Source organism: Fringilla coelebs, assembly GCF_963513975.1.
Source record: "Fringilla coelebs genome assembly, chromosome: 6".
NCBI lineage: Eukaryota > Metazoa > Chordata > Aves > Passeriformes > Fringillidae > Fringilla > Fringilla coelebs.
The window spans coordinates 54,954,592-54,980,709 of NC_140034.1; the positions used below are offsets into that span (position 1 = coordinate 54,954,592).

At 41.1% G+C, this 26,118-nt stretch overlaps 2 protein-coding genes across 5 annotated transcripts in view; both read left to right on the plus strand.

The window, feature by feature from the left end:
* The first annotated feature begins 718 nt into the window (after positions 1 to 718).
* On the plus strand, positions 719 to 6,884 carry LOC311155298 (CD59 glycoprotein-like). Of its 2 annotated transcripts, none has more exons than XM_084208329.1 (4): positions 719 to 782; positions 2,988 to 3,065; positions 3,793 to 3,894; positions 5,379 to 6,884. In XM_084208329.1, exons 2-4 carry the CDS (start codon positions 3,002 to 3,004, stop codon positions 5,570 to 5,572), a joined length of 360 nt encoding a protein of 119 aa, XP_084064455.1. In that variant the 5' UTR covers positions 719 to 782; positions 2,988 to 3,001; the 3' UTR covers positions 5,573 to 6,884. The 2 variants fall into 2 exon arrangements, with proteins under 2 accessions (XP_084064455.1, XP_084064456.1); XM_084208330.1 differs by lacking the exon at positions 719 to 782 and adding an exon at positions 2,413 to 2,530.
* A 4,122-nt stretch (positions 6,885 to 11,006) lies between these two features.
* Positions 11,007 to 26,118, plus strand: part of LOC311155545 (uncharacterized protein) — a 34,637-nt gene continuing 19,525 nt past the window's right edge. For 2 of the 3 annotated variants that reach the window (XM_084208781.1, XM_084208783.1), the window contains exons 1-17: positions 11,007 to 11,102; positions 13,480 to 13,536; positions 14,190 to 14,333; positions 15,052 to 15,198; positions 16,263 to 16,385; positions 16,970 to 17,137; positions 17,363 to 17,548; positions 17,830 to 17,952; positions 18,088 to 18,201; positions 18,314 to 18,635; positions 18,983 to 19,092; positions 19,474 to 19,591; positions 19,684 to 19,775; positions 20,216 to 20,366; positions 23,816 to 23,925; positions 24,734 to 24,857; positions 25,696 to 25,826. In XM_084208781.1, the coding sequence (XP_084064907.1) occupies positions 13,492 to 13,536; positions 14,190 to 14,333; positions 15,052 to 15,198; positions 16,263 to 16,385; positions 16,970 to 17,137; positions 17,363 to 17,548; positions 17,830 to 17,952; positions 18,088 to 18,201; positions 18,314 to 18,635; positions 18,983 to 19,092; positions 19,474 to 19,591; positions 19,684 to 19,775; positions 20,216 to 20,366; positions 23,816 to 23,925; positions 24,734 to 24,857; positions 25,696 to 25,826 (2,208 nt within the window). In that variant the 5' untranslated portion in view covers positions 11,007 to 11,102; positions 13,480 to 13,491. The remainder of the gene's footprint in view (positions 11,103 to 13,479; positions 13,537 to 14,189; positions 14,334 to 15,051; positions 15,199 to 16,262; positions 16,386 to 16,969; positions 17,138 to 17,362; positions 17,549 to 17,829; positions 17,953 to 18,087; positions 18,202 to 18,313; positions 18,636 to 18,982; positions 19,093 to 19,473; positions 19,592 to 19,683; positions 19,776 to 20,215; positions 20,367 to 23,815; positions 23,926 to 24,733; positions 24,858 to 25,695; positions 25,827 to 26,118) is intronic. The other variant, XM_084208782.1, reaches the window with a different exon arrangement.

The window sequence follows — 26,118 nt, forward strand, 5'->3', positions numbered from 1 at the left end:
CCAAGAAAGGACCCACGTTAACAGAGGATTAACCCTCAAAAGCAATAGCCTGTTGCATATTCATACACTTCATACATGATGCATAAATTTCATTGAAACAAAGGATTCTGTCTGGTCAGTGTCAACTTTATCTTAATCCTGATAGTGTCTTCAGGGCTGAGTGAGGCGGGAGAAGTTTGTTTCTTCTGATAAGAGAACAATAAATTCTTTTTCTCTGAAAGATTTAGGTGTCTAGCTGCTAACTAGTGCAATTACCTCATTCCTCTCTTAAAAAAACTATCCCACATACATAATTTCTATTTTAACTACAAAAGCTACATTTTAACTACAAAACTACATTTACCATACTATTAAAATGTTAATACAACATTATTAATCTATACACCATAACATATAGTAAATATCTGCGCAGAGCCATATATGCACTTTTCGCACCTGCCCGTGCCAGGAACGAATGGTCCTGAAGTTCCCTTCCAACCCCAAAGTGGCGATAGCCGCAGGCATGGCCACATGACGCGTGAGGGAGGGTGGCACACGCGTTCCTGCAAGCGTTCCTGGAAGCCTTCCCGGCCGGTGGGACCACGGAGCCCGCAGGAACCTCCCGGCCGCCGCCCGGCCCGAGGGAGCGCGTCTCCCGCCTCGGCTCCGTCAGCGGCTCCCGGCCGCCGCCCCGCCCCGCCCCGGAGGCGGCACCGCCGGGAGAGGCAGCACCGGCCGAGGCAGCATCGCGTCGCATCGCATCGCATCGCATCGCCGCACACGGCAGGATTTGCCCGGGGAAGGTGAGCGGGACAAGCCCGGAGCAGTGGCGGCAGCGCCGGGAGCCCGGCGAGGCCAAGCGGTGGCCGCGGGGAGAGCGCGCAGGTCCCGCTGCGGGAGAGAGAAGGGGGCAGAAAGCGGGAGAAAGGCGGCGTTTCCCGGGAGCCGCGTGGAGCGTTTGGGTGGAACTGCGTGCTCGGCCCGGGGCAGGTGTGCTCCGGCCGGGGCCGTGCCCTGAGTCACTGCGGGCGGCCGCACCGCAGTGCGCTGCGCTGCGCGGGCCGGGCGCGGGGCCGAGGGACGGAGCGGCCGCGCTCGGCCGTGGAACGCGGCCAGGAGACACCTGCCCCGCCGCGTCCGGGCACGGCACGGGCTGAGCCGCTCCCTGCGGGGATGCGGCTCCTTGTCCCCTTCCCCCTGTCCTTTCCCCTTTCCCCCATGCTGGCATCTGCGATGACAGCAGCAGCGGGTCTTGTCCGCCTGCCTCCTCCCAGGCGGGACTGCAGAGAAATTCTGTTTCACAACCGGGCGCTGAGCCTTCCGCACTGTTTGCTGTTTCTTGTCATTGAGATGGGTCGGATGCTTGACTGATACGACTAATTTGGAAAATTTATTTTAGGAGGCGTTTTCTCCTTTAATTTCTTCTAAGCCACGTTGTGAATTGCTGTTTATAGATATAGTAATTGCTTTTCAAAGGTCGGAATTTCCCGATTACACAATTCTGAAAACACACAGAAACAGTTATTTTCCCAGAAACAGATGCATTGAATTACTACTGTTTTTCTGGGTCTGATGATTTTTATTCTTCTGCCTTATATTTATGCTGGTCATGACTTAGTGTTGCTAAAAGGCAAAGCTGTTTTTGTCTGCTGACACATGGGTGACTGAGGACTCTGGGAAGATGGAGAGATTCCCAGGGTGGTTCTGCTTGCTGTCTAGAAGGGCTCTTGCTGTAACCACCAGACTTAACAGAGCTGCTGTAGATCCACATCACTGTGGAACAATCCTCTGGCCTTGAAAGGCTTCTTGCAAAGTTGTTTGCCCCAGAAAATAAGCTCATCTTGCACATTATGGGTTTGTTTTTTATAGTTTCCCCTCCGCTCAACAGTAAGTCATACAGAGAGGAGAAAAAAAGAGAGCAGGTTGGGGTTTTTAGTAATTGAATGAGTTTTCTTAAGGTTCTTTTGGATAGGTTTGGTTTTTTTGTTTGATGAGGTTTGGGGCCTTTTGTCAGTAGAAAAATTAACTAGACTTAAGGTTGAGAAGCATTTAAATATTTTTTTGCTGTGAACCCATCTTGTCAAGTCCACAGTCAGTGTCCTGGGAGGAAAAAGCTCCATCCTAAAATGGTTAAGGTCTGCCATGCTAAAATTTTATAGTTGCAGGTAGAATTAAGAGCAGTGACAGTTTCACTACATTTTCATTGGATGTAAAACTTGTTATCTGAATACCTTTAATATTTTGGAACTTTGAATGCCACTTGGCATTCAAATGCTTTAAAGACAAACACAAATCATGTTCTCCTAGCACATGTGCAGTCCCTCTCTCCCTCCTGTGTCTGCTTGATGCTTCCTCAGAATATCCCACTCTGCAGTAGCAAAGGTTTTTCAGTAGGAGCTGTGATTGTAGTGCAGAGCCTGTGTGCAGAAATCTGTCTGAGAACTCCTGCTTTGGAGCTGCCTATGTTAAAAAAATTCCTGACCTTCCCCTCTCACTGCTGCCTACGGACTGCAGCAGCCATGGAGACCTGAGCCACTGCTGCAGGCACTTGGTGAGTTATTGCCTGTGTCAGTCCCTCAGTGAGAGGGAGAAATTTTGGGAGAGGAGAGGCAAAAGCTCCTGCAGAGCAGCCAAACCTCTTGCAACCCCATGAGAGAGGAGAAAGGAGAGCAGTCTGGCTCCAGGGTTACTGGGAAATTGCTAAAAGAGAAAAAGCATTTGAGACCTTTCTTTTTCTTAGGTGTATTTGTAGCTGTGAGAAATTGGGAGGCCTGATGAATGGTGTAATCAGAGAGGAGACCCATGTGAGCCTGTCAGGGCTCAAATATCAGTTCTCAGAATAAAAATCCTCCCTTGGAAAGTGCAGTTATTTTTCTCTCTTGTGTTTCCCTGTTTCTTCCGGACAGTGCTTTCAGTTTTATACTGAAACAAGTCTTGAAACCTCAGTTCATCACCAGGCACTTTGCTTTTAAATAGAATAAACTTCTATTACCTCTTTATACCCTCAGATTAGGGAAGAAGCATGACCAAGATGAACTGCATCCTGCTGACCTCCTGCATTGTTCTGATTGCTTTTTGTGGCTCTGGTGAGTAGAAGAGAGGGACTTAGTGGTTTAATGTTATGGCAGAGGCTGAGAAAATCATGGAAAATCATGTCAGAGGGAGGAAAAACAGTGCGAAAGGCCTGGGTTAGTTAATACCACTGTGGGAAATGTCAGTAACCCTGTCAGAAGCAGTGCTCAGTTTCTGTTCTGATTGTCTTGGATCAAGACAATCAGAACAGGAGATTCTCAGGAGAGAGAATCGGGGTAGGATGTGGTGCTGCTTAACACAACAGAAAACTGGTACTTTGCTGTTAGAAAATGGGATTCCTCTTATGTGAATTGGAAACTAGTGTGTAGTATGAGAGGGAAAGGAGATGGAATTAAAAAAATGGATAGAATACAACTCAGCTGCAAGTATCTGTCATTGCCTGGAAAAGGCAGTCTTCAAGAGCAGATAAAAGGAGCAAATGAGTACCTTGTTCTGCAGGCAGATAATGGTGTTTTTAAAAGTGACATAAATGCATGCTTCAAGATGTGCCTATCAAAATTGCCAGCTTCAATTGTTGCACTGATATAAGCTTGTCAATTTTAACTGAAGTCTTGAGTGTAACAATTTTAGCTGAAGTCTTGAGCTTAACAACCAGGGATATGATTAGTGACAATTAGATGCAGATAAGTGATTATTCTTTTTTTTTTTTTTTTTACTTTTTAATGCTGCTGCTGTCTCAGTAGCTTATTACTCAGTGAAGATAAACCCTTGTTGTCTTAGGTTGTGCCTTAAGATGTTACCACTGTGACAACAGCCCTACCCTGTGCAGGACCAACAGCACATGCTTAACGACTGAAGACACTTGCTTGCAGTTAAAATTTGGTATGTACAGTGTCTCCCAGACCTAAAATAAACCCACTTGGATCAGCTTTCATTGCCTGGACACCTCTAATCTGGCCCTAGTATGCATATCTCAGCCTCAGTCAAAAGCAACTTGCAAATACTCTTGATGGTCATGTTTATATCCCAGCAATAATGTAATGATTTAAATATGTGAGTTGTAGCTGCACAAGCATGTACATAGATAGCTGTATATCCAGATTTAAAAAATAAGCAAGCAAACAAACAAGAACCCACACAAGGGAGCTGGAAAAAAAAAAAGACAGCATTGAATTTCAAATACAAGTTGTTACTCTATGAAAACAGAAAAAGGATGTGTAGCCCACAAAATAAAGCTGCAGATGAATGGCTCAGTCGTTTATGAATTGACACTATTAAAATAAATTCTCTTTTCCTGAGGGCGAAGTGATTTGTGTCTCAGGTTGGACATCTTTAACTAGATCAGGTTGCTCAGTGTCTGGCCTTGAATGTTTCTAGGGATGGGACATCCACCACCCCTCTCAACAAGGACATAAGGGTGTTTTACCACCCTTATCTACTCTGCCAGCTCTGTCTTCTGCACATTTTTCAGTGAGACCCCTGTCAAGTGCTGGCTCAGGCTGCTTAGGGAAGTGCTGGAGTCCCCATCTCTGGAGGGATTTAAAGGCCATGTGGATGTGGCACCTGGGGTTAGTGGAAGGCTTGGCAGTGCTGGGTTACAGATTGGACTTGATGATCTCAGAGGTCTTGTTCAGCCTAAATGGTTCTGTGAATGCAGGCTGAGCTGGCTGATGATGCCAGGTATCACTCAAGCTCCACCCTGTATTTCCCAGTGGGTAAATTGGATACACACAGCTAATTTCCTAGTGAAAGCAAATTTGAAAACTTCTAAACACTTGAACTTACTTAAAAAAGGAAGTGCATGGCTGTGGCAAAAATAAAACTGTAGGGCTGATGCTGGGGGCACAAATGGCCCATGAACTGCAAGACACAAGACTTTACAAAAAGTGTCTTTTCTGGGGAGGGTGAGAGGCCAAGCCCAGTGATCTGTCCCTGAAATTTCATGTCAAATTCTATTTCCAGTTTGCTACGAAATTGGGGGTACATTTTATACCTTATTAGCCACTGCTGCGCAGAGTGCTGTGGGTGGGACTGTAGCCCAACCTTCCACTCTTTGTACAGAATATTTCTTGGTAGGAGGTTCATGCTGGATCTGTGCAACATTTCTGGGTGTGGATTCGAAGAACCAGACCATGCAGCTTCTGCCTCCCTCCACTGCCCCCCGATGCCATGGCAACACAGACCACAAGGCCTCCATCCAATTTCTGTGTTTACACCATGGGCCCTGACACAGATTGAGCTTTGCCTTCTTCCTCACAGTTTTATTCTCTAACAGTGGCAGTCTGAGCACTGCTTCTCTCTCAGTACCAAAAGCGGTGTTACTGTCAATGCTCTCTTAATCTGTTTAATTTTTTTTTGTTCCATAGGTAAATTGAGAACTTTCTCCTGCTGGAAGACATCCCAGTGCAATGTAAATGAAATTGCTGATTCCTTCCTGTTGGATAATTTTGAATTCTTTTGCTGCCAACATGACCTGTGCAATGAGAGTGCAATTACTGGGGTTAACAAAGCAGCCTTCAGTATTGCTTCTGTAATGGCCATGTTGTGGATGCTCCTGTAATAATCCTGATTTGTAAGCAGTCTTTTCAAGATGAGTTACTCAAAAACATTAACTCTTTTCTATGTAGCATATTTTCAGCTCCAGTCCATAGGCAGAAACATTCCTGAGTAATTTTAAGTTGTTTCCCAAGGTTCTGTCTGTTCTATTCTGTGTGTTTTGATCTGTCCCTCTGCTCTTGGGGAAGATCAGCTCTAGTGAAATCATATTACCTTGTGGAAACCTGGGCAAACTCCAGTGGGTGAAGGAGAAGGAACACTACAGCTTTTCTGCTGGAAACTGTCATTTTTTCCTGTCCCATAAACTGTCATTATTTTTAGTTGGCATTTCTGTGGGTTTTGATATGTTTTGCTTTGGATCCTCCTTGTCACAAACCAAGCAGTGGCTTTCACAAGAAGTGTTGGATCATAAGTGTACCTTGCTGCAGTCTTTGTGATGAATATGGAAATATTCAGGTTCAAGTCATGTAAACACTTTGTTCCCATCACTGTACCTTTTTTTTTTTCCTACAAGCCAATGATATAACCTTGTCAAGTGCTGTTATTTTGGGAGAAAGCATCTACATTTCTTAAGCCAAAACCAAAATATTGCTATAAGTCAGAAACTCTTCTCTTTTTTTTTTTTAAATATATATATTTCTGTGAGCATGTAGACAACATGTGATAGCTTCTTTTTGGATTTTCCTCATATATTATCCATGCTTAGGATTTTAAGTGAGCATGTGCTTTGCACTGAGTATTTATTGGTATACTCAAAATCAATTATAAAATGCTAAGGAGTTGAAATGGCACATGTAGTTTACTTCCCCACCTAGTTAACTTTTGGGTTTTGTTGAAAACAGCGACATGTAAACTTAACCCTTCAAGCTTCCACCTAAGAGTATTAAGATCTTGCAGAACTTTCCATAAATGCCAATGCACAGCAAAGGTGTGTATTTATATAGCATGAATAATTCCTGCTCCATCTGTAGGTGTGAGAGGTCAAATTCTGAAATACTTACATTACTCTGTTCCATGGTGGAGACAGACCTTTGGACATCTCTGGTACCTGGGGATCCTCTCAGTCAGGTGGGATGCCAGATCCTCCTTTTTCTTCTTCTGGAGTTGCTGGCATATCCTTGCCAGAGTTGTGTCCATTGCCAATGGCATATCCTCTTCCTGAGGACCCTCACTTGTGCTCGTGACACCAGTGACACCAGTCACAAAAGGATGTTGTTCCAAATCCCTGATGTAATCCACAATGTACCTTTTGGTTTAGCTTATTGTAGCTGTGAAAGTGTCCTGGGATCTCTCCCATCACTCTAAATACAGAAGTTGTCCTGTCTTTGATAAGTAAAAATGTCAAAAAAGAAGAATGTGGAGTGTGTGGTGATTTATTGGTATTTAAAGCTGGATAGGACTCCAGTTGTTTCCATGGAATGTGCATCCGTGCTAACCATCCAGAGACTCAGCAGGTTCCAAGTAGACTTCTCTCCTTCCTTATTTTTATTTCCCACCTGATTAAAAACAGACACTGGAAGACAGCAATTTCTGCACAATGACTTTTTCCATTGCTGCAGCACCATTTGTCAAACTCAGGCTTGTTTCTGGTGAAAAAGTATTAAAGCACTGACTCAGTATAAATTGGGGAAAGGTTTGTAGCAGAGAGGTATCTTCTGTTGGACAAGGTGATAGATTCCTTATGCTTAAATTATCCTGATGGCAGCATTTTTCTCTATAATATTGTCAATGTATTTTTTTGAGATTTTAAACTTCTTTCATTGCCGTATGGCCTGCATACATAAAATATTCTCCTTTTTTAAGTGCAAAAAGAAGCTCTGTATTTTGCACGTCTAATCTTCAAGCAATCATTTTTACTATTTCTTTTTTGATAACCTTGAACACTGTGTCTAAATTATACTTTGTTTCTCTTCTAGAAGCAGCCTAAGCAATGAGTCCTTGTGTTTTAAATGTGTAACTTTATTTTTGTAAAGATCAACCAGAACATGATTTAATTCCTGTAAGGTTTGCATTTTCTGAGTCTGGCTGTGCTGACTGCTGAGCTCTCTCCTGCTGGTTGTTGAATAGTGGCTGCTCCTTGAACTTTGGCATTTCTCCCCCTGCTGCTGCTGTGTTATGCCCAGATTTGCTGGCCAGTCCACAAAGAGGGCCATTAAAACCAAGAGGGACATGAACACTTTAGTTCAAGTATTAAAATATTAAAATTTGTTCAACTCTGAGTCCACCAGGACTCCCAAGTCCTCTGCAAAGCTGTTTTCCCCGGGTCAGCCCCCAGCCTCTGCTGGTGCCTGGGGTGATTCCCAGCCTTTGGGGTGGGTGTCACAAAGCGGTGCCTGAAACCCAGGGACTCCTGGCTTTGGGCCTCCCTCAGTGGGAATATCAGCCAGACATTGTGTGTGGTTCAGCTGTGTCCTCTAAGACCCAGGATAATGCAGAATAAACTCGGGATGAGTGGCTGTGCAAGGTGTCTGTTGCCCCCTGCAGTGAGTGCTGGGTAACTTGTCACTGTTGCCGGGGTTGCTTTGGTTTTATTTTGTAATTATCTGAGTGGTTTGCTCTGTTCTGCATTAGTGGCATGACTAAAACCCCATCATTTGATGTACTTTTAATGCCACTACACATCATTTATGTACTAATGATCATCTGATCATCTAAGAATATTCTTCCCCGCATCTACTTCTCAGGTGCTCTTATAACCAGGAGTCTCTTTTTTGGGGGGCACACACAAGTTATATAGGAACAAGAAGGAGAAGGTAACAAATGGAAGCTTCAGCAACAGCAGGAATTCATTTTTGTGATCTGTTTTTAGCATGAATTTCTCCTCCAAGTCCTCATGGTGGTGACCAGGTGTCCTTTGACTTGAACTTGGGCATGGAGAGAGCTTGGGAGCCTCCTGGTACTGGTAGGAATGTGGAGCTGATACACCTGGTTGAGAAGAATTTGGCTTTATTCTGTGCGAAATCTTTTTCTAGTTTTACCATCCCTCATCAAAGATGAGGTGGGATGTCTCCCTGTCATTTCAGGATGCAGGAAATTGTGAAAAGAAGCAGATTAATGGGGAAAAAACAGACAGGCAGAGCAAGCAATTTCCTCCCACTGCTTTTTGGTGTGAGAGGAATGAGGAGGCTGACCAGTGAGCAGCTTTATTTTGTAAAAAGGAATAGCTAAGATAACAGAATAGTCCCAGCAAAGAGCTGCACATTAAATACCTCTCTGTTGCACTAACTGGGGCATCTGGATACTGCTGTAATATAAATATTAAATGCATTGAACAACAGTGGTGTTCCTCCTGCTGGAAGAGAGTTTAATGTGTCTGAGTCTCTCTGTGTCTCCAAGGGCTTGGATCTCACTGGTAAATACAGTCAGTCCTAAGCTGGCATCACAGCAGGGGAGTTTGGCTGTGCCTAAACATCCAAGAAAGCCTTGTCTGTGAGATCCCCATGTTTATTGAGGCAGAAACAAGCACACTGCACTTTCTGACTCCTCACAAGGTGAATATTGCACTAACAGCACAGTGCTAACACCATTCTGCATTTCAGAGGAGGAGAAGGGAGTGACTGATTGGCTGTGAGATCCCCAAAAGAAGTGTGCTGTCATCTCCCTTCCATCCTTCCAAGAATATTTTATACATTGGGATAAAATGAAGACCTGCAGATGATACTGTTTTTATCGCTATGACGACTTACAGCATAGGGAAAACTGTCCTGGAGTCTAGGAAAGGGCAAATTAAAAATACTTTTGGTTTCTTCCTCCTAAGTGGAATGAGTAAAAACAAAAGGGTTTGGAGCAAAGTTCTCCTCCCAAATAAGGAAATCTCTGCATGTGATCCAGTGTTGGTTCTATTTAAGGGATAAGCAGTCTTGAATTGATTTAGATGCTTCTGAACCCATACCCCAGCACCTTGTGAGTCCAGCTGAGTTATTCATGGCCCTCTCGTGCTGTTCAGGAATGACAGCTTCACCATTCCTCACTCCACAGGGTTGGTTTGGTGCTTGACACAGTTCAAACCAGCCCCTCACACCATTTTGGTAGATAGGGATGGGAGTGAAGCACCAGCACTGCTGTTTTCTCCTCTCTCACAGGTATTCAGAGATGCTGCTGTGGGGCAGGTTTGGAGAAAAGCTACGGAGACACTACAGGATGGGGATAAAATCCCAAAGGTTACAGCTTGAAGGGATGGATGTTGTGGTCAGATTTACAATGGAATTGGTTTTGGAGACTGCTGCAAACCACTGAAATCCTATTCTCTAGAGCATTCTCCAAGGAGTGCTCTGTGCTACGTGCAAGCCTGCGGTTCTGGAGTTCACTCCATGCTAAGACTCCTATTTCAAGAGATGCCAAAGTCTTGCAGGGATCTTCAGGCACCCATCATCATCAGCTGTCATGTTCCTAAGTGGTCAGGGCTTGGGTGAGAACACGAACAGTGGCACTGTTTAGCTCCCATCTGACAGGAACAATGTTAAGAGTGTTGCACAAGGAAAAGATTAAAGAGATTAAAATGACACGGCCACATCTTGAAATCAAATTACTTTTAAAGTCTGATGGGTTTCTTCTTTCCTGCTCCCTGGCATGGTAACGCTGTAGGACCCTGTGAATTGAGGTTTATTCTCTGTTCTGTGGAATGAAGTGATGCTTGTCTGGGGAGTGGTGGGGCTGTAGCCCAGAACCCACCCAGTGCCAGTTATCTCTAGAAATCTGCAATTTGCACAGAGATAAAAGGACTATCTAAAAGATTACAAAATGCAAACTATAAATGCTGCTGGTGTCAGATACGAGGCACAGCTTCCTTTTGTACCTGCATCTTTTACCCTATAGCAAGCTGGAGGTGGTTTTCTTTTTTTTCTGCGTAGAAAAAGGATTTTCAATCCATTCCTCTCCCTGAAAGTGAGATCAATGCAACTATTGTTATAAAACCGCTCTTTTCTAATAATACAGCAGCCAGTTTCTCTAGAATGAAAATGTTTTCTAGTATGAAAATGAAAATGAAATTATATTTATTTATAAATATCTCTTAATTATATTATACAACTGCAATGTACTGAGCTGGTGGAATTTTACTGGAGACTTTGGCATTGCTCATGTGTAAATGTAACAAACTAAAGGAGAGTCTAACCTGGAACCAAGGCCTTGGGGTAAGGGCTTTAAACTGAAGGAAGTTGATTTTAGAGTAGACATTAGAAAGAAATTCTCTCCTGTGAGAGTGGTGGTGAGGCTCTGGAACAGGTGAGCAGTTAATAAATACGTGGTAATTGTGTAGGGAGACGCATGTCTGGCTTGTAGGTCCCTGCTTCCTCACGGAAAAATGGGAAAAAAGTTTGGGAATTCCAGCACAGCAGGCGGGCTCCGGCCCACAGCGGCGGGCGGGCGGCGGGCGGTCCTCCCCGCCGGCAGGGGGCGCTGCGGCGGGGGCGGAGCCGCTCCCGGTGGGCGCGGCCGGGGCTCGGGGCCGCAGAGGCGGCGGCGACGGGGCCGCGTCGGGGCTGAGGGGGCTCGGCGGGCTCGGGGATCGCGGCCGCCCCTCTGCCGGCCCGCAGGTGAGTGCGGACATCGCGGCCACGGCAAAACCCCTGCCCTCCGCCGGCAGGCCCGCCCGGGCCTCGGCCGATGCGAGCCCGCCCCGCGGAAGCCCCGAGGGGGAAGGCGGGGGAGGTTGGGGGGTCGGGGGGTCGTGCACTCCCATTGCCGGGCGCTGATGGAGCCGGGCAGGAGGGGTTGGAAATGTGGGAAAGGGTGGAAATGACTCTTTCGAATTCTCTATGCCCCACATGCACCTGCGCTGCTCTGATCTGCGGTTTCTCCACTGGGGTCACTCTTGCAAAATAATGCTTCCCTTGTATTTTTTATATATATATATTTAGTATGGAAAATAAGTAACAATTCATATTAATATTTAAATGTGGTCAGTGTGACTAAGAGATCGTGTTTATAACAGATTCAAGTAATAGCTATATGATGTCTCAAGATATTTTTACAGGGTGTGTGTGGTTTGGTTAACACTGCTTCAGTTTGTGCTGTGTGTTGTATGTTTGTACAGATTTTGGCCAAGGTTTTGTGCAGGAGCTTTTAGTTCATATATGGCACAGATCTCTTGGAAACAAATTTAATTTGTTCAGCAAAAGAGCCAGCATCTTGGTAGTTAAAAGCAAAAGTGTGCAGGTACTGGGAGAAAACAAATAAAAATGTTTTTCTTTCAGTGGATCTGTTGCCAACACCAAATTATTTTGGGGAATGGGTTTAAAATAATATTAGGTTTAGCTGAGTTGTTACACAGTTTGTTTTTCTGCTGTAGGCCTGTGGCAGAGGGGAGGGAGGGGACTGCCATCACCTTCCTCAGTAGTGAGAGCTGGAATGAGCTGCTGCCCAAATCTGTAATGTGCCCCTGGTGCTCGGCCCTGTGGTCCCTGACTCAGGGGACTGAGGAGGCTGGAAAGTGCCCAGATGAATAATATGAGATTAGGGTTTTTTTAGCTGGATTTGGCTGCAGCTGGTAGGGGATAAGTTAGGAAGGCAAAGCTGCCACTAGGGCTTTTCTTTTTTGGTAACATTCTGTTGTGATCAGAACTGAAACCTCAGTTGTACTTTGAGCATGAAGAGAAAGTTGTTTTGTAAAATTAAGCAGCATCTGTTGTGTCTCATGGAAGTTGTGGAAGTTAAAGAGTTGAGAGATTGTAGCTTTAACTTGCTGTCTGTACCCCAGGAAAAAAGCAAACCTTGGTTGATTTTATGCCAGGTAGGAAAAGCCTGATCAGTTTTGTTTCCCAACTTGATTTGGAAAACTTGTCAGTGTTTAGTGTCACTGATGTAAATAAAAAAACACCAGGAAGGAGCAGTTGAGGTATTTGGGTAAGAATGCTGGCAAGTGAGACCAGCAAAATGATTCTGTCAGTCAGAGGTGGAAATGAGCTGAAATATTTACAAATGCACCACTGTGTTCCATCTAGTTAGTCATTCTGGCCTCTTTGTACCTGGGTAACCCTTTGGTGTGCCTGCAAGTGAGCTTTTCACTGGGGACAGGTTGGATGTTACAGCTCTGCAGTAGTTATGAGAGGAGGGTTTACTTAAAGGTTCTGCAATTCCCATCCCCACACCCATGGCTTGTTTGATTGTAATGTTAGGAGAGATCCTTAGGAGGATCCAGTCTGGAATTGCAGGTGATGTGGGCTGCAGTCTGTGATTCCTGGGTTAAGCTTTGGAGTGATGAACTGCTTTAAAGGCAGCCTCTTCTATCAGGCTGCATTCTTTCAAAGATAAGCTGTGTGCTAGTGCTTACTATGACCTGCTTTCCAAACTCAGGCCTGCTCTGTGAACGTGTGGTTCACAAGTCTGTAATACAGAATGGGAAGGACACATAATTTTCCTCTGGATGTTGCTAATTGAGAGCGACAATTAGTGAGCAGGTGCAATGATGGTTTTACTTTTCAGATAAGCAGCAGTCACAGCAATTCAAGCAGCTTGATGTTATTTAATGGTTTTAGCCTTAATGTGTGATTTTTTTAGAAATCTGTGTTGATGTAATCTCTGCTTTCCTGAAGTGATAGGCAGGGTTTAAGGTCGGGTTAAATATTAGCAAACTATATGTGATTTGTGTCTTCTATTTATATGTTGGAGAGGCAGCTGTGCAGAATAATACTTCATGGCATTTGCTCTTTAAAGTCTTCTCTGAATTATTTTTGGAAGTATTGGTATTTTACTGAATGACAGTTTTTAGAAAAGGCATGTTATGCATATTTTGTACATAATGAGAAGTGTTATTTCTCAACAACTGGTGGTATAGTGGAGATAGAGGTGCTGTCGGAACTGAGCAAATCACGCTCAAGCATTTCACAAGGAGATACATAGAAGTATGAATTAATTACAGTTATTTGAGTCCCTGATACTTACTGTGGTATTATTTCATTTATTTTTCCATAGCCATCGTGGAATATGTGGAAATGGGGTAGCGGAGATGATTCTCCTTCCAAAACAGCAGTAAGTACTGAATTACTATTAATATCCTTTTAAGACTCTCTGACACAGAGAATCTTTCATTTTTTATACACTAACTATATGTATTTTTTCTTTTCTAAAGCACTTGTTTGACTAGTTTTACCATGACAGTTCTAGGGCTCTAAAAGTCGGGTTGTGTCCTTGTTTCTTATCTCCTTGATGTTTAATCTCTCGTTCCTTCCACAGCTGTTGTGTTTATCCTTACTCTGCTTATCCTGCCTTGAGGAAACATCTGTAGGAGTTACATAAGCTCCATCCTCAGGGTATCTTTGGGTAGAGTAGGTTCAATATCAATATTTTATGGGTGTTTATTTTATTTAGCTGGCTGTCACCACACAAATCAAGGGAATGAGGAAGTTCAGGTTTTCATACCTAGAATGCTTGGATGGTTTTGCTGTATTTGAAGCCAATATTGCTAAAGCAGCTCATAAGGTTTAGAATTCCATGTGGCCTGGTAAAACGAGCCTACTGTAAGTATATATAACCCATGGAAGCTTTAGCATTGCATTTGCTGACCATTGTAATGAAGTGAGACACGAAGTGCAGGCATGTGAGGAGCAGTGCAGTGTGCCCCATTTGGCTTTTGGGAGGCACCCTGGATCTCCCCAGGCTGAACATTCCTTGGGTCTCCACAGGCTGCAGCCTCTGGGGATGTGGGAAGTGCGGCGGTGACGGATCTGACAGAGCAGCTGACGAGCACCGAGCAGCTGCTGGCACAGCTCAAGGAGCTTGTCAGGGAGAAGGATGCTGAGCTCCGGAGCAAAGATCTCCAGTTAAAGGTACTGAGCGTGTGTTCATGTAATAACCATTGTTTAAAATCCCCCTTCAGTCCTTTTTGTCATGTTTTGAAAGCTTCTGGTCTGTTACAGCAGCTCTGAGATGGTGACAAGGAGCTATTCTGGGGTCTGGACATTGCTGGGTGTTCCCAGTGTGTGTTCTGTTCCAGGATTGAGCTAGAAGGAATTTATATCTAATATCCTGAAGGTTTTTTTTGGGGGGCTTGTTACTCTTTTTAAAAAAGTCATAGGGTTGATCTCTTCCTAGGTGAGATTTTTTTTGCCCTTTATATCTGTTAGTGTGAACAGCCACGTGTTAAAATACTGCATGTTTTAAAACCCATTGTGTATTGAGTTCTCTAAAAAAAAAGAGGAGATTTTACACAATCATGATGGTGTCTGTCTTTTTGTATTTTATGAAAAAATATTTTTTCTCATTAAAAAGTCAAGCCTAGAATTTGTATAGCTATGAAAAAAATAGGGAAATTTATATAATAAGGTTTTGAATTCTATACAGTAATAATCATCATGTGCAGATAATTCAGATAAAGAAGAGAATATTTAAATAATGAAAATGAAACATCGTAATGTCTCTTCAGGGAAGACATTTTTTGTTAATCCCTTCAGATTTCTCCCTCTCTCATTTTTTTTTAATGGAAGAATTGAAGGAGGCAGTTGTCCGTGTAACTAATTTAGTCTGTCGTGACTTTGATGTTTTTAGGAGGAGAAGGAATCTGCTGATGCCAAGCTTTCCAAGCTGAAGCTGCAGAACAAAGCCAAGATTGCATCATTAACCTCTCAGCTGGAAGAACTTAAGAAGCAGTTACCAGTGGCAGGAGGCTTAGAGGCCAAAGCAGAACCAAAAAAGGTAAGGTGTTTGCAGATAGAATTTCTGGGGTGCTGTAGGCTACTTTCTGTGCTGGACTCAATGGGCAAATTCAAATTTTGAGCTGAATCAGGTGAGGATCAGGGTAGACTGAGTAGGTGCTGTCAATTCATCTGCGTTTCTATTTAATTCTTTAATTTTTCAGTAGAAATCTGGAAAATTGCACATTCCCTTCAAATTGTTTTAGTAAAAATTTCTCACTCCTTCATCCTATTAGCAACTCAAAGTTTTGACACATGTGAATCAGGCAGATAAGGTTTGGAGAAGAAATGAAAACAAAACCTGTCTTGTTCCTTAGGAAATGTACAACTGTCCTTACTAGCAAAATGTAAATTAAGTGCTGGAAAGTGACAGATGTTTTACTGTTAACAAGAGTCTCAGATCTGTTTGTAGTAACACAGTTGTGCAAGTAGACTTGTATTTCTTCAGAGTAGGTCTTCATATAGCTTCTAAAATAACTAGTGAGACTTTAGTTTTTCAGGGAAATTTGTATTTTAAAGCTGTGCTGGAAGGGAAAGGTAACAATCAGTTTGTTGCAGTCCCTAGTTTTCCAAAAAAATGTGCAGTAACTATTTATTCTTCTGGTCTTTTTTTGGCTGACAAAACATGCTTAGAAATTGATTTCTTGTAATGGCAGATAATTTCCATAAAACAGCAATTACAACTGGGGAAATTCTGATTAAAAACATACTTAGGAATGGTTGAGTTTACATCTTTTTCCCCCAGTAGTCCTGTTTTTCCCTCTGATATGTATGGCCTACACTTGCCAGATTATCTGAGTTTCAGTTGCCAGAGAAAGTGAATCTCCTTGCTACACATTCCAGTCCACTTTTTAGCAGTAATTATCATGAATAATTTAAATAACAAGACTTTTATAAGCTTAATACAAATTCTGTGCCAGCTTCTACATGAAATATGAAATATAGAAGAGAACTGAAACAGAGTCTGTGAATAAAGTCTGCTTTTTTCACCAATATTAATCAGACTAAGTAGAGGTACAGAATCCAAGAGTTAGCTGTTCAATGCAAACCTCCTCATTTTTGCAGGCATCAAAAGATGGAGACCAGGAAAATGCTGCAGCAAATCGAGGGAAAATATTAGTGCTGAGAAGGAGAATTGAAGAGCTGGAATCTCAGATCACACAAAAAAATGAAGAGTTACAGAAAAAGGTGGTGTTTTGTATGACATGACTTTTTACCTTTGTGGTGTAGGATTATGTTTGAATGTGTTTAGTTAAGTATATATTTAATTCTGTGGTACTGAACAGCCATTCTGGGAGTTTTCTGTTGAGGAATTGCTATGTTATAGCCTCAGCAAGGGCAGTGGGAATTCTGTCATTGTGCCTTCAGTGGGCAGGGAATCCTGGATGAGTGGAGAAGGATACATGAAGACGAGCTCTCTGGGTCAATGTTGTGTTTAAATCTTGCATTTTGAACAAAGGTACTGGTTTGTTTCAATTTTCCTCATTGAAAAAATAGGCCATAACAGGAGGAAATGTAAGCAAGGGCTGATTTCATGTTGTGGTGTTTGTGGACATAACTTCCCTGGGGACAGTTGCAGGAATGGGAATGCTGCAGAGTTTGAGAGAGAAAGGTTCAGTAAATAAGGATTACATTTCAAATAGAACCAGGTATATATCTGATTGTAATTTTTGGAGTACTCTTAACACAGGCAGTAAGGAAATGATGCAGACCATTCTTCTGTGCTGGAGATGGAAGCACAGAGCACAAACAATTCTGCCTTTTCACCTCAGGATGCTGAGCTGGAGGCGCAGCGTGGCCGTGGGGCTGACATGGATGCCATGCTCGCAGAGAAGGAGAAGAAGCTGGCTGAAAGGGATGCTTACATCAGGGATTTGCAGGTGGCCTGTGGATCCAGTGATGCTGCCAATGAAATATTCCTGCCCAATGAAGAATTGAAGGTATGTTAGCAGCTCAGTTATAAAATCTCTGTAGACCTTTCAAGCAACCATTGAATTGTTATATATTATGTAGTCAGTCTCACTCTTAATTCATGTTACTAAAAATTCTTTATTGACTATCTTAATTTATATATATTTACTTGCTTGTTTTGTTCTTACCAAGGAGAGGCTTCATGATTGCTGTATCATTTTTCTGCTAATTGTCTTTTGGTTTGCATTGTAAAGAACCAGTTGGCAGCTAAAGAGTCATCACTGCAAAGCATGGAGATTCTGGTGCAGAACCTTACCAAGAAGGTGGGAGACAGTGAGGAACAATGCAGCTTGTTCCAGGAGCAGATCGAGAGTCTGAAAAACATTCAAAGCAAGGAAAGAGAGCATTTCCAAGGAAAAGAAGCTAAATACATGGAAAATGTAAGTAAATGCAGGATTCCAAAATTAAAAAATGCAGGATATCCAGTTCTTAGTAAAACTAGAATACAGGTGTTTGAGGAGGAGGCTGCCATTTGGGCTTAGTTGTTAGAACTTGCTAGGAATGAACATAAGTGACTAATTAGTGTATTTAATGTTACTGGAAACAAAATACAGACTTAATTTGAAATCCTTTATCTTTCTGTACCTTTAGTTAGACAGTTCAGTGTGGTTTTGCTATAGTTTGTGGACTGGTTTGATATTTATTTTCTTTTTGGTTTTAGATACGTCTGTTTCAAAATATTATCCAGGAAAAGGAAGAGGAGCTGGAAGCACAGAGAGAAAAACATGAGCAGGAGCTTTTTAGATTAGCTGCTAAATCTGATGCAAGTGCTGACCTAGAACAGGTATGTTGCTCTGGAAACTCAGCAGCTTGAATTAGGAGTCATGTAATTACTAAACTCTGTGACACAGTTCAACTGTCTGGTTGGGAGAATAAAAGTAAGTCTTTGGCTGATTATTTAACTTTTTATTTTTGGTAGCTACTAAAGGCTTTGAAACAGAAGCTCCATGAAAAGGAAGAAGTCATGCTGGGAAGGACACAGGTGATTGATGTCTTGCAAAAGGAGCTGGATGCCAAGGACCAGCAGTTGAAAGTAAGAAGTGCCATAAGTAGGAGTACAGGTTTAATGTTTGACAGTTGTAGGAAAAATACTTTGCATTGAAATTATAAATGGGTTTTGTGCTGGGTTTTTTATTTTTTAACAGGAGATTAATGAAAACCTGACACGTCTTCTGTCTGAAAAAGAAAACCTCCAGTCTAAACTGGATGCTGAGAAACATGTAATGAGAGCCCAATTAAAAGACATGATGGAGAAACATGAGCTTGAAATGACAAAAGTTAAGGAGAAATACAATGCTGAACTGCATGAAATTCAAGAGAAACATGAAACTGAGCTGCAAGAGAAAGACCAGGCCCTGGTTCAGCTTCAGAAACAAGTGGCAGAGTTGAGTGCTGGTGGACAGAGTAACTCCGAAGAAGTCAAAGATCTGGAATCTATAACCAAAAAGAAGATGGAAGAATTGGAAGGTATCCTATTTAAACAGTTGTCACTGACAGTATTAAAGGTTTCTTTGCCCCAGACTTCTGTGTGGTTTGAGCCAATTTCATACTTACTGCAATTAGAACTACATGAAACTTGATGGAATGTTATTGCCACAGTAATTAAAGGGATCAAGTACTATAAGAATGAGGGTTAGAGGATTACCAAGATAATCACATGAGCTGTAAATTTGTCACTGTGTCTAATTCTTATGTTTTTCTGTAAATGCTGTTGTCTTGTGTGTGTGCCTTCCAGTTGCTAAAGGAATTACACGCAAGGTTTGTATTAATAATCTCTCTGCAATTTTAAATAATTCCTGCTTCTTCTTTCTTAGTCCAAGTGAAATTGAAAACAGAAGAGGCCAGCAAATCTGAAGCAAAGTTTTTGAAAATGAAGGCTTGGTCTAAATCAAGAATCAAACAGCTGGAGGATGAACTGAAAAATGTATGTGCAGCTTTGTGTTTAAGGCTCTGTGTCTTGCTCCTACTACTGTGCTTGGAGTTTTGATTGGCAAAAAGTAAACTGTGGCATAAATAAAATATTAAAATAGTTTACTTTAAGGTAAATTATTTTTAGTTTTATTCAAACCTGAATTAAGGTATGGAAATGGAATGGACATAAAGTGTTAGTACAAGATGTAGTTTAAATAAAAAATAGTACAAAATGTGTTACCAGCATTCAGGAGTAAATTTCTTAGAGAGAGCTGCTGTATTGCACTTTAAATATTAGAAAAACAATTATTCTAGATACTACTAAAGAATGAGAAAAAAAGGACTTTTCTGTGATTTTGCTCTTTGAAACCCCCATAACTGTATTTTTTTTCAGTTTTCCTCAAAAAACAATGATGTATCTGCCTTAAGCAATCGTGTGTCGGAATTAGAAGTTGAAAATGAAGAACTACAGTCAAAATTGCAGTCATTGCATGAAATTGGAACTCAAAATGGTAAATGAAAATCTTTTGCAGATGATCCAAAGTAAAGAGACAAAAATAAATTATTTGTGTCCTCATGAACCAAATTTGTTATGTTTTTGTAGAAGAACTGCTGAAAAAGCTCGAGCTCTATGAAGAGCAGCAGAGGAAGCTGCAGGCTGATCTTGACCAAGTTACAAAGAGAGCAGCTTCACAGGTTGACTTGAAAATTGATTTGCATGAGTTATTGATTAATGGTGCTAATTAGACTTTGAAAAGTGTGTCAGCTGGATTTTGGAGCTGAGAATTAATTTATTGATAGATGGAATTGTCAGTGGCTATTCAGTTGGAGAACACGATGCCAGGTTTTGAATTACTCAAAAAGATTGATTTCTGCCTACTTTGCACACGCTTTAAATTACATTTTTCCAAGCAGTTTGCTGTTTATTTAGTTATGTTTAACGTGAGTTGTCAAAGTGTGGCTGTTATTTTGTAGACAAAATATTTTTAATACTTTATAAATTTGTGTAAATCTTCATTTACCAATTTCATAGATTTTAATTTAAGTTAAATTGTGACTTATTATGGTTTGCCAACTTAATTACATTTGCAGAGAGGTGTGGTAAATTTATTTTAACACAGAATTTCTCTTGTTAGGCCAGTGAATCGGGTAGTGTGGATGAACTGCAGAGTCAGCTCTTGGAATGGCAGGAAAATGTCCCAGAGTCAGAGGAGTCCCGGGATCAAGTCCGAGAAGAGAAATCTGCCATGGCCTTGGGAATGGCTCAGATTGAGGAGGAGAGAGAAGGTGAATTATTTTATTTCCAGTACAACAACCCTGTTTTAATAGATCTGTGTGTGTCTGTTGTGCTTCAGACTGAATTGATAGCACACCACCATGACTCATTTCTGTAGTCATAAAATATGTATAGTTAGTGAAATTGCTGAAATTTGCAATTTCTCCTTTTTCCTATTCCGTCGAGTTTGTTTTTCATATATTCATCTTGTTTTATATAATTTTTATTAAGTAGATGTGCTGTTCTGTTTGCCATTTGAGCTGCTGCTTTGTAAGACTGCTTGACAGGCTTATTGTCTGCATATGATAAATGATAAAAATAATAAAAAATTATATTTTATCAATGATAAATAGTTCCCCATTGAAATATTAAAACTGCCTGCATAGAGAACTGGTGAAAGTATGGGGGACTATAGTGTTGGTTTGAATTCGAGGAATGAAAGTGGTGCTTAAGCAAAATGTACCTGACATGGAGTGTCTCTTTAGGAAATTTCTCATCAATTCTCTTTAGGATATTTAGTGATCTGTTAATAGTTGCCACTTGTATAGACCAGCTGAATAATGCTCACTGACAGTGGCTTGGAGGTGGTTAAAAATATCAAATTACCTACAGAAAATAGCATTTCAAGTAATGTCAAGTTTTAGAGCTTGCTAAATTTTTAATTAATCAGCTGATGAGAAACTGCAGTAGCTTCTATTAAAACGTAATGAAAGTCTGGTTATGTTTTAGATATCTTTTACTGCTCTTTCCATGCCATCTGAACTAAATTACCATTTTTGTCTCCGTACTTTACTGCGTGGGGAATAATGGCAGGTTTTAATGCACAGGACCTCCCATCATAATCAATCCAGTTAGTTTTCAATCTGCAGCTGAATTATTTTTCATTTCCATGATCCATTTGAAAGCACAGAAATGTTTTAAGGATCACGTCTCTTCTTTTTGAAGGATTTATGCTTTGGTATTGAAAGGGAATAATACCCCTCCTTTAAATCTACCTGTTAGCACATCTGTGCTGGCCACAGAGCCACATGCAATATTAATAACTTGTAAAATTTCCTCTGCCTCTGTCCAGGTTTAATTTTGCATTTTTTTTCCCCTTGGGAATAGCATGATCTTTCTGTTTCTTTTTTTCCTGCCGTTCCACCTGGTGAGCCCTGAGCGTCCCTTCCCCCTCCACTCCTACCCTCCACTGCGATCTGGGCAGCCAGGGAGAACAGTTTCCCATCAGTTTTGTGCATGCAGGTTCCTGCAGCAATGGCCCCTTGCAATGTACTGTTGCTGATTTCTCCTGCTCTTGCTTCTTGTGGAGAAAATTGCCAACAGTACCTTCCAAGGTCTGCCATTGATGATTTATGGGTTTTAGCAATATGTGTAACAACTGCTGGGTTTTAACTTGAGTTTCTCCTGCCTTGCACTACCTGTTTCTTCTTTTATATTAATGAAGTCATCTTCATTTTTTCACTGTAGTAACAGCTGACTCCATATTTATGTTTTATCTAAAAACAAATTTCTTGGCTTGTCATAAGTAGTTGTGACTACGTAAGAATTCTTAGTATGATCTGAAATTCAGTAGTATTTAAAAAAAATTAAATTCTGTCCCATAAATTGATGAACTTGCATGCCTTAATAATAGCTACCACTATTTTAAGCCATATGTAAGTAATATGTAGCATCAGTAGTGACTCAGGGAAATACAGACACATCATAATTTGTTACATGCAGTGTGTATCTGAAAAAAGGTGTTCTGGGAAGTTTTTCAAGTTTTTATGTTAGATATTTGCAAATAAAAAGCTTCCTAAACTGCTGTAAAACATTAGAAAATGTATTTACTTACTAATTGTTCTTTAAGCAATTTAAAGCTCAATTTAACTGGAAGTGTTTTATTACTTGTCTGAATGTGCTAAATCATTCTAAAGCTCCAGTTTCTACCCTTCCATTATTCTTGTGACAGTTGTAACTTCATTGTTTTTTCATCATCAGATACTTAGGAGCCTAAATATGTTGGGTTCCTATGTTACAGTGTCAGAGGAGGGGTTAAATTTTTACCTGGAATAGATTTTATTCTTTGAACCCCTTAACTGGCAGTTCCTGTCAACAGAGGTTTTAAGGCCTGTGGTCAAAATTTGGCATTTAATTTTACAGCCTTGAAAAAGTGTGTTTAATGTTTAAAAAAAATATGTAAAATCTAGAAAATACACAAGGGTGTTTAAAACACCTATGAACTGACAGTGTAAGAAGCCAAAGTGTAATTGAAATCAGAAGTATAATCCAATTTATTAATCCCACTTGAAAAGCATAATTTTTTTCCTTTTTTCCCCCTCTAAATCTTTTCTGACAAGACCTTAGGGATGTAATTTTGGAATATTACAGGAAGAATTTAAATCTAGCAGGTGCTATGGAATTGTGAGTTAAGGAAATCTATGGTGTAAGAAGTCCTTGGCCAACTCAGACAAAAGCCTTGTAGGGCTGACTCTCCAAATTCCTTGGGTATTCCTTGTAGGGCTGGATCTCCAAATAGTTCCTGGTGTTGACCTCACAGATGCATTGACATAAATTCTCTGAGTTTTGTGTGCTGTGAGGACAACTGTGGGTTCATGTGGGTAAACTGAAAGCCAAATTTGTAATTATCCAATTAATGTAATTTTCAGTTAAAATATGGAGCCACCTTTACTTGCCCTCCCTTTCCCTGGCTGTGCTGTTGTGTCTGCTTTGCATGAAATGTGTTGTTTCCTAATCTTTAACCCAAACATGTTTTGTTGTATCACAAAACAGATGGGAATGCTCTTCAGATGACAAATAATTTCTAACAATGAACAGGATGCATACCTAAGCTTTCATATTCTCAGTTTATTCAGTGTGTTTATTTACTAGTGATTCTGTATTTGTCCTGAAAAGAATGATGTTACTAATTTATGATAAGATGGTTTGATGCCAGTGTAATACGTGCTTGTGACTTCCTCAAATGATCTGGCTTTAGAATGTACTAAAATGAAAGTTTTTATAAAAATGAATGTGATTGCTGAGATTAAAAAGTCATCAGCTGAAAAAGCTGTGGTTTTTATCATACAAATTAGGTATATTTGAACCTGGGAAACTGAATTGAGATGTAATTTGGCATTTTAATTGATTGGCTTTCCTTCTTAGTATGGTATAACCTCACCCTTTCCACCCTCCAGTATAAAGTCTACCTTTAGAGCTGATGAAGAAGTGAAGTTAGACTTTGGTTTGCTTCTTCTTAGTGAGATACTCAGACTTTATGTTCTACATAGCAATGTTGGAGGGAAATCACAAGGTGAACGCAGAGGATTTTAATCTTTAATCTTGTTCCTGTCAGTCATTTGTAGGGACTTCACCCTGTCCCTGGTCTCTTTTCATGTAGTAGTGATATAAATGTAAATGCTTTCCTGTGGCACAAAACTGATTGAGGATGACTGGTTCTTTCCTGGCTGCTCCGATCCAGCCATAGTCTCAGGGCAGCAGGAGCTGGAGGAGGAACTGGCCACAGTTCAAGGAATGGGCAGGCTGCAGCAGGCAAGAAGAAAAGGCAGTCAGACCAGCAGGAAGCTGCAGGTAGGTTCCAAGAGATTTGAGTTTATTTTTACCCATCTATTAATAAAACTGTGGAAAGTGCTGTTGTTTAGTGGTGGTGCTTTAGTTTTTTAAACATTAGGAGCTTAAGAACATAGATTGGAACTGAAAACATTGATAAATTTAAAAGATCATGTACATAGCCAGAAGATGAGAAATTCCAATGGCATCACACCTCTTACTCCTTTCCACTGAAAAATCACAAGGTTCTCTCTGGAGTAATTCCCATGCCTGAAGCCATGTGCGTGCTTCAGATGTTAAGGCTGTTTTTGGCTTCTATTAAATCTTTACAAATCTCTTTGCTGGTGGAGCTTTACTGAATAATTAGTGCCACTTCATTCAGGTGGACTTCTAGGTAGGTGGTGCTGTACCTTGCATGAAAAAATGGTAACTTTTTTAAGAATTAGGATGTCATTGTCCCATTAACAGACCGTTAGAAGAGGATAATTAGTTAACCGATACTTCAGAGAACTCAACTTCAGAAATCAGGGCACTAATTAAGATATCCAAACATTGTTATCCATTAGCTTCTCAGATAGCCAAGTGTGTTTTTAAAGGCTTGCAGGTATCTTGAAAAACCTGTGGGAGACTTGGCTTTTCTGGAAATAATATCTGGAAGTTGGGCAGGCCACTCTAGTTCACAGCAATCCCACATACTTGCATTTAAGTGCCCAAACCAGTGCTGAGTTTTGGGATTTTGGATTGAAACTGTGGTTTTAGTAGCAGAATTATCTTACCCTTGCTTGCTTCCTTCTTTAAGTTAAACTTCCTTGTCATGTTTTGTGTGTAGGAAGAATTCCCCTTCGATGGCAAACAATGCTTCCAAGAACTGAATGTCACCTTGCATAGCACTGACTCAGCTGAAGGAGAAAACATGGGAGGTTGGTGGCCAGAGTACCCTTCACCCAATGCAGGTGTGATAGTGACTAGACAGTTGATGAAAGCATGCACACAGCATCTGCATTTTGTGTCTATTTTTGTTTTCAAATTTAGCTAACAGCCCATTTGTGGTGTATTCTAATCTTTGTTGAATTTTTTTGGCTTGTGTTTTCTTCCTTTTCGTTTCCAAGCATGTGCGTGCTGGATGAACTGCCTAGTTCTGGCTCACAAGTACAGCATCAATGTGGCTGAGCACTGGAATTGGATGAGCTTTGATGCCCATCAGATATCCCATGTGGCAAGATCATGTGTTTGTTTTGAGTTGTTCCTGTGAATGTGTTTCCAGTTTATATCACAGTTATGTTGCAAACCAGAATTCTGTTCCATTGCTGCTTAATTTAAAAATAAATTCTCAGTTTTTAATGTTGATGATTTTATATCAGTGGTAAAGATTGCAAATGCATCTTATCATTAAGATGGAATGGGCTCACTTGCAAATTGTCAGTCCAGACCAGTTTATTAATAATTACTTAATATATGATCCTGCAAGCGCCTGATCAACTTGTGGTTAATGTTACAAGAGCCACACTATTGGTTGAGCCACAAGAGTGGTGGCTCAATATTTGAATATTTCTGGTAGGTCGTCAGAGTTTATGAGCTCTACAACTTATTTTGGTTTTCCAACTGTTAAGGGTACTTTTGCCATCTAAATTTTGGGGATGTAGTGCCTCAGGCATTTCCACTAGAAGTAGGTGAGATTTGTTTGTGCCTAACACTGATGAGAACTTTGAATAAAGAGCTGCAGCCATTTCTAGAATTTGGGAATTTTGGTAGATTTCTCTTAAAAGAATTTTCCTTCTTTGACCTGAGTAGGTTTACGGAGTGTAGTTGAAGAGCTGGAATTGGAAAGAAACCAACTGCAGGAACAAATACTTTTTCTGGAAGAGCGTTGTCAGGATTTGGAAGACAGATTTCAGCTTCAAGGTAGAATGGAGGCGCTCCAGGTGAGCTTTGGAGTTGTGTAAACCTGATGATGCAAGAGAATCATTCTGAGTTTATGTTCTTTATATCACAGCCTACAGTAAGCAGCTTTTGGCAGCTGACAAAAAATGACCAAAACCCAATTTACACTCATTATGTTGTCAGAAAGTGTGCACATCCTGTATTATGCTTTGAGGCTGAAGCCTGTTGCTTTTGTTCAGCATGTGGAGAATTATGGTTAGGATTAAGCTTTATTTGTTCTAGAAACTTAGTGAAAAGACAACGTGATTTTCATAATTCTTTGTGGAGACCTTT